Genomic DNA, 6,986 nt, shown 5'->3' on the forward strand with positions numbered 1-6,986 from the left:
TGAACCCTCTCGGTGAAATGCCTTAGGAAAAGTGTACTAAAATAGGACATTTGTCTCATATTAAATTCTCTTCAGTCTGTAGGGGGTGCTAATGTGCCAATGTTTGTTTTTCCACATTGAGCTGGTTTAGGTCCGGGAGTCTAACTACTGATTCACATTTGATGCAAATCGGAGTTCGTACGTGCCAATTTTTGCCAAATTCACTGCTCCACCCTGCAAACACCGTAAAAGTTGTAAAAAAGGGAAAAAAAGAAAGAAAGAAAGAAAGAATAATAATCCGACCCAATAACAATGTTTCCCCTTTTTGAGTACCATGAACTATACATTTTCGTAAAGCGCGGGGGCATGCCTACGAAAAGACAAGGGTCCCTGGTCACGGACGGCACGTGGCATTCGCATAGGCTCCGCCTTTTCCTTCTTAGTTTCCTTCGAGAGCAAAAGGCCCTTCGCCAGCTCGTGGCACTCGGGCCAAACAATTTTCTGGTTGTGTTTAAAAAGTCATGTGCTGGTGAAACTGAGCAACACAAAGTAAAATATTATAATATAATCCTTTTGTCCTGTTTGTCATTGTGGTAGGTTGGTGATGGAGAGACAGTCAAAGTGGTTTCTAAGAAAGGTCACCCCACTGTGAGCCCTCAGGGAAGTGTGAAAGGTCAGTGAGTGAAAAACACATCCCTGAACTTTAACGTGTGTGATTTTATATAAATCCACTGCACACACACATGCAAATACATTAAGATTTATTGTATTGTCAAATATTGTAACTAACACTAAACCAGATTGAGATGAATTATTCATTGCTGAAGTTTCCATTAGACTTTATGTGTGTCTGCTCTTTTTCTTGTAGATGATGAGAACTTCTCAGGGAAATACTTTCATTTGGTAAGAGACCGTCTGTCCCATTTATTTGCTTTAGTATCTTGTTATTGTGTGTTTTACTCAGTGACCTTTCCCAGGGCCTGTACTACGAAGCTGGATTTCTACTTAGCGCACTAACTTCTGGGATTTATTCCATGTGCGCACTACGACGCTGGTTAACGCTGGATAATCACAGTGGTAACTTAGGCTGAACAGCTAACCTGGTCGGGACCAGGTTGTGAAGTGGATAAGATTAAGATTAAGATTAAGATTAAAGATTAAATCGGGGCTTTCGCCTTTAATTGGCCATGTAATGATACTACATTAATGGAATTTGTCCTCTGCATTTAACCCATCCCTGAGGAGCAGTGGGCAGCCATTTTGCGGCGCCTGGGGAGCAGTTCGGGGTTGAGGGACTTGCTCAACATCCCATAGTGATCTGAGTGACTTTAAAATTCCCGTCTTCTGACAAATCAATTCTCTTGGAAGAGTCAGTTTGGCTGTTGTGACGCAGTCTGTAACCAGACTAAATGGTGATTCAGGTTACACCAGAGGACTCCTGGCGGCTGATGATGGCTGTCGGCTTCAGAAGTTGATCTGGCTTACACAAGCCTGACGGACTTCAGCCACGTTGTGCTGCCGAATCCACCGCAATCTTTAGTCAGATTGGTTAAAATTGCGGAAATTTGCTAACCTTGCTTGCACGGTGGATTCTTCTGGTGTTCACAAGCACCAGAATCCATCTTGTCCTGCTCCAGCCCTTACCCTCCTGTGAGCGAACCGAACCGATTCAAACCAACCATGAGGCATTGTTGTGGTTTAGGGCAGGATTTTTGGATGTGACAAAGGCAGAAGCGCCAAAGCAAAACTGGCACGTGCAGTTGCGGGGAGAGGAACTAGCTGGGATACCGCTATTAGCATAGCTCCGAATCAAAACAGAAAGATGTCGACGCAGGAGGATGATTGTGTGGAAGCTGCTATAAACTCAGTTTTAGAAGAATCCAGCATTTCCTTTTTGAAAAAACAACAGCGAGAGGCACTTTGTGCATTTTTGGATGGTAAAGACGGCAAAGCTGAGCCTTGTTGTTGATGTTGTAGCAGCGCCTCTGTGGCGCATGCTGATGACGACATAGTCATTTGTTACCGTGTGAGTGGCTAAAACAAATCATGGTGGACAGGCCCTTCGCCCATTTAGCTTCAAGCATTCTGTTCATGTCCCGCCCTTGTCCCAAAAGGAATGTTTGGTTTGGTGAAGCCCGCTAATGGAGAGATATCCCAGATATACTTATTCAGCTTTGTAGTACAGGCTCCTAGTGTTTGTATCACAGCGTGTTAAGGATAATTGTCTTTTGGATGGCTGCTGTCCTGATATAGATCGATCCTGAAGTGGACGAAAACCAAAGAAAGAATCCAGAGAGGAAGAAGTTAAAAGTGAAGGAGGTTCACCTCACCAAGCTGCTGTCCACCAAGGCAAGTACTGAAAGCACAACCTGTCTGTCCTCCTCACATTTAACCAACAACTCATTCTCACATTGTGTCCAATTCTTCTGTCATGAGGGTTGAAGAAAGTGAATAATGGGTTTTTAAATCTCTCTGAAGGTGGCCGTGCATTCGTTTGTGGAGAACCTTTTCAGAGCCATTTGGGGCCTTTCCGACTGCAAAGCTCCGCATGCTGTCAAATACTTCTTTGACCTGTTGGACAATCAGGCCGACAACATGAAGATCAGTGACCCAGACGTCCTGCACATCTGGAAGACTAACAGGTACAGCTGAGAGCAGCGTTAAAGGCAGTCCATGAATCCTCTTCTCTAATAACGTGTTGTCTCTAAACCCAGTCTGCCGCTGCGCTTTTGGGTCAACATCCTGAAGAACCCTCAGTTTGTCTTTGACATGGAGAAGAGTCCACATCTGGACGGATGCCTGTCTGTTATCGCTCAGGCTTTCATGGACTGCTTTTCTCTCAGTGAGACACAGCTGGGGAAGGTGTGTGGTTTTCTCACATGATCACCTTACGGCAGGGGTGGACTGGGACAAAAATTCAGCCCTGGCATTTATTATCAGCGGACACCATGTAGAAGCCGTTATTAAGTCAGTGATGCTCAACAAGTGGCTCTTTATGTCTTAATTTTAATTATTATTTCCCCAGAAAACCTTAAAAGGGGGAAACTTTTGAACCCCTTTTTGCCTATTTCCATTTTGAAACTTCCTTTGTCCCAATTTTTCCCCTTTTCAAATAGTTCTGACACTTTTTTTTTTAGACTTTAGCTCCTTTTGCCAATATATGTCTTGTTTTTTCTATTTTTTGTCCATTTTTGCAAGTTCTGTTTGACACTTTAATGCAATTTTTGTCCTTTCTTTAATTTTTTGGCTACTTTTCATCTAAATAAGCTAACTTTTACCCAATAAGTACCTCTTTTTTCATTTCTTTCCTATATTTTGCCTGTTTTTGGCCCATTTTAGTCACTTTTCACTCTTTTGCCACTTTTGGACCATCTTTGGCCATGTGTTACCATGTTTGCCTCAACTAACTCATCAAAAAAATAGAATAAAACGTAGCGGACCGAACCGGCCCACTTCGGGTTGATGGCCCACCGGGACGATGCCCGGGATGCCAAATGGCCATTCCACCCCTGCCTTACAGAGAAAGTGCTGTTCCTTTGTTGTTCGTACTGACCTTGTTGCTGATCATTACAGTATGCACCAACCAACAAGCTCCTCTACGCCAAAGAGATTCCCAAGTTTAAACAGGAAGTGAAAGCTTACTACAAACAGATCAAAGATCAGGCATCCATCACTGATTCACAATTAAAGGAGTTTTTGACAATCGAGTCAAAGGTAAAGTCCACAACACTTAAAGGAGTTGCTCTGAGAGAGTGAGCACTGAAAGAAGTGTTTCTGTTTCAGCATCATGAGAATGAATTTAATGAGGCCGCAGCCCTACGAGAGCTCTACAAATACATACAGCGATATTACAAACAGGTCAGTACATCAAGGCTTTGTTTGTCAAACAGTTTGTGTGAAGTGTCAGCGATGCCTTAATTCCACATTGGGTACAGCAGTTATCAACGGAACATTTAATAAAACACTGAGTAATTAACTGCACTTCAGAATCATTGGTAACACTTTACTTGAAGTTTTATACATAAAGGCTGACATTACGTTGTCATTATTATGACATGACACCTGTCATTAGCATAAATAAGGTGTCATGAGGGCTGTCATTAAGTGTCATTTGTTACCCTACCTTCTAACCTTTACCCGAACTCTAACCCTACCTAACCCCACTAGATCCCTCCACCTAACCCAGAAAACGCCAACATAGCTCCAAAGATGTCATAATTTAGTGAACGACACTTAATGACAGCCTCCATGACACCTTATTCATGATAAAGACGGCATTATGTGAGCCTTATTGTTTGTATTCGTGTTTGTTCTCTTTCCTAATAAAATAAAACAGTTAAAGCAGTTGAACACCATGTTCAAGCATAAGGGTGTCCATATGTGCACTTGGCACCAGGACACCCTAGGCCGCAGTTCGATGATTGACTTCGTAGTCGTGTCATCGGACTTGCGGCCGCATGTCTTGGACACTCGGAGGGGCGGAGCTGTCAACTGATCACCACCTGGTGGTGATTTAGCTCCGATGGCGGGGGAGGATGCCGGTTAGACCTGGCAGACCCAAACGTATAGTGAGGGTCTGCTGGGAACGCCTGGCAGAGTCTCCCGTCAGAAGGAGCTTCAACTCCCACCCAGCGGGAAAACTTCAACCATGTCTCGGAGGAGGCGGGGGACATTGAGTTCGAGTGGGCCATGTTCCGTGCCTCTGTTGCTGAGGCAGCTGATCGATGCTGTGGCCGCAAGGTAGTCGGTGCCTGTCGTGGCGGCAATACCCGAACCCGTTGGTGGTGAGGGATGCCGTCAAGCTGAAGAAGGAGTCCTACCGGGCCTTTTTGGCCTGTGGGACTCCGGAGGCAGCAGACAAGTACCGACGGGCCAAGTGGAGTCCAGCCACGGCGGTCACCGAGGCAAAAGCCCGGACATGGGAGGAGTTTGGTGAGGCCATGGAGAACGACTTCCGGATGGCTTCGAAGAGATTCTGGACCACCATCCGGCGTCTCAGGAGGGAGAAGCAGTGCACCGTCAACACTATGTATGGTGCGGATGGTGCGCTGCTGACCTCGACTCGAGACGTTGTGGATCTGTGGGGGGAATACTTCGAAGACCTCCTCAATCCCACCGACACGCCTTCCAATCAGGAAGCAGGGCCCAGGGACCCGAGAGTGGGCTCTCCTATCTCTGGGGCTGAGGTTGCCGAGGTGGTTGAAAAGCTCCTCGGTGGCAGGGCTCCGGGGGTGGATGAGATCCGCCCGGAGTTCCTCAAGGCCCTGGATGTTGTGGGGCTGTCATGGCTGACACGACTCTGCAACATCGCGTGGACATCGGGGGCAGTGCCTCTGGATTGGCAGACCGGGGTGGTGGTCCCCCTTTTTAAGAAGGGGGACCGGAGGGTGTGTTCCAATTATAGAGGGATCACACTCCTCAGCCTCCCCAGTAAGGTCTATTCAGGGCTACTGGAGAGGAGGGTCCGCCGGATAGTTGAACCTCGGATTCAGGAGGAGCAATGTGGTTTTCATCCTGGCCGTGGAACTGTGGACCAGCTCTACACCCTCAGGGTAATTGAGGGGTCATGGGAATTTGCCCAACCAGTCCACATGTGTTTTGTGGACCTGGAAAAGGCATTTGACCGTGTCCCTCGGGGATTCCTGTGGGGGGTCCTCCGGGAATATGGGGTATCGAACCTCCTGATAGGAGCTGTTCGTTCCCTGTATGACCGGAGTCAGAGTCTGGTCCGCATTGCCGGCAGTAAGTTGAAATTGTTTCCGGTGAGGGTTGGACTCCGCCAGGGCTGCCCTTTGTCACCGATTCTGTTCATAACTTTTATGGACAGAATTTCTAGGTGCAGTCAGGGCGTTGAGGGGGTCCGGTTCGGGGGCCTCAGTATTGCATCACTGCTTTTTGCAGATGATGTGGTCCTGTTGGCTCCAACATACCGTGACCTTCAACTCTCACTGGATCGGTTCGCAGCCGAGTGTGAAGCGGCCGGAATGAGAATCAGCACCTCCAAATCCGAGTCCATTGTTCTCGACCGGAAAAAGGTGGAGTGCCTTCTCCGGGTTGGAGATGAGGTTCTGCCCCAGGTGGAGGAGTTCAAGTACCTCGGGGTCTTGTTCACGAGTGAGGGAAGGATGGAGCGAGAGATCGACAGGCGGATTGGTGCGGCGTCTGCAGTGATGCGGAGTCTGCACCGGTCCGTCATTGTAAAAAGGGAGCTGAGCCAAAAAGCGAAGCTCTCGATTTACAGGTCGGTCTACGTTCCAACCCTCACCTATGGTCATGAACTTTGGGTCATGACCGAAAGAACAAGATCACGGGTACAAGCGGCCGAAATGAGTTTCCTCCGTAGGGTGGCTGGGCTCTCCCTTAGAGATAGGGTGAGAAGCTCAGTCATTCGGGAGGGGCTCAAAGTAGAGTCGCTGCTCCTCCGCATCGAGAAGAGCCAGATGAGGTGGCTCGGGCACCTAATTAGGATGCCCCCTGAACGCCTCCCTAGTGAGGCGTTCAGGGCACGTCCCTCCGGAAGGAGGCCCCGGGGAAGACCCAGGACACGCTGGAGAGACTATGTCTCTCGGCTGGCCTGGGAACTTCTCGGGGTCCCCCCGGAAGAGCTGGAGGAAGTGGGCGGGGAGAGGGAAGTCTGGGCCTCCCTACTGAGGATGCTGCCCCCTCGATCCTGTTACGGCAAAATTTGCGGTTGACCTCATTTGGAGACATGATTTATTGCTCTGGTTGAGTGATGGAGTCCAGGCGAAGCATTGATGATTTTATAAAAAAGGTTTATTATAAAACTAAGTTAAAAAAAAGTACAAAGATGGAACAAAGTGGAACAAAAATTAGTGACCGTCCGGCCGGACGTTCGAAGGCAGAGACCCGCTCTGTCTAACAGTTTCAAGCTTAAGCTTTTATACAGATAAAGAAAAGGTCCCAACCCTGAAAGAAAGAAAAGGAGGGAGTCAGATGCTCCCACAGTGGAAATGTTGGAGGATGATGAAGACGTGTATATTGTGAGG

At 47.7% G+C, this 6,986-nt stretch overlaps 1 protein-coding gene across 4 annotated transcripts in view; it reads left to right on the forward strand.

The window, feature by feature from the left end:
* Window positions 1-6,986, forward strand: part of LOC114465591 (plexin-C1-like) — a 48,017-nt gene that overhangs the window by 36,963 nt on the left and 4,068 nt on the right. For 3 of the 4 annotated variants that reach the window (XM_028450693.1, XM_028450694.1, XM_028450695.1), the window contains exons 24-30: window positions 577-652; window positions 848-882; window positions 2,233-2,328; window positions 2,458-2,621; window positions 2,694-2,841; window positions 3,553-3,693; window positions 3,763-3,837. In XM_028450693.1, coding sequence (XP_028306494.1) covers window positions 577-652; window positions 848-882; window positions 2,233-2,328; window positions 2,458-2,621; window positions 2,694-2,841; window positions 3,553-3,693; window positions 3,763-3,837 — 735 coding nt within the window. Of the gene's footprint in view, window positions 1-576; window positions 653-847; window positions 883-2,232; window positions 2,329-2,457; window positions 2,622-2,693; window positions 2,842-3,552; window positions 3,694-3,762; window positions 3,838-6,986 lie in introns of those variants that run through there. The other variant, XR_003674323.1, reaches the window with a different exon arrangement.

The sequence above is a fragment of the Gouania willdenowi genome, chromosome 6 (assembly GCF_900634775.1).
Source record: "Gouania willdenowi chromosome 6, fGouWil2.1, whole genome shotgun sequence".
NCBI lineage: Eukaryota > Metazoa > Chordata > Actinopteri > Blenniiformes > Gobiesocidae > Gouania > Gouania willdenowi.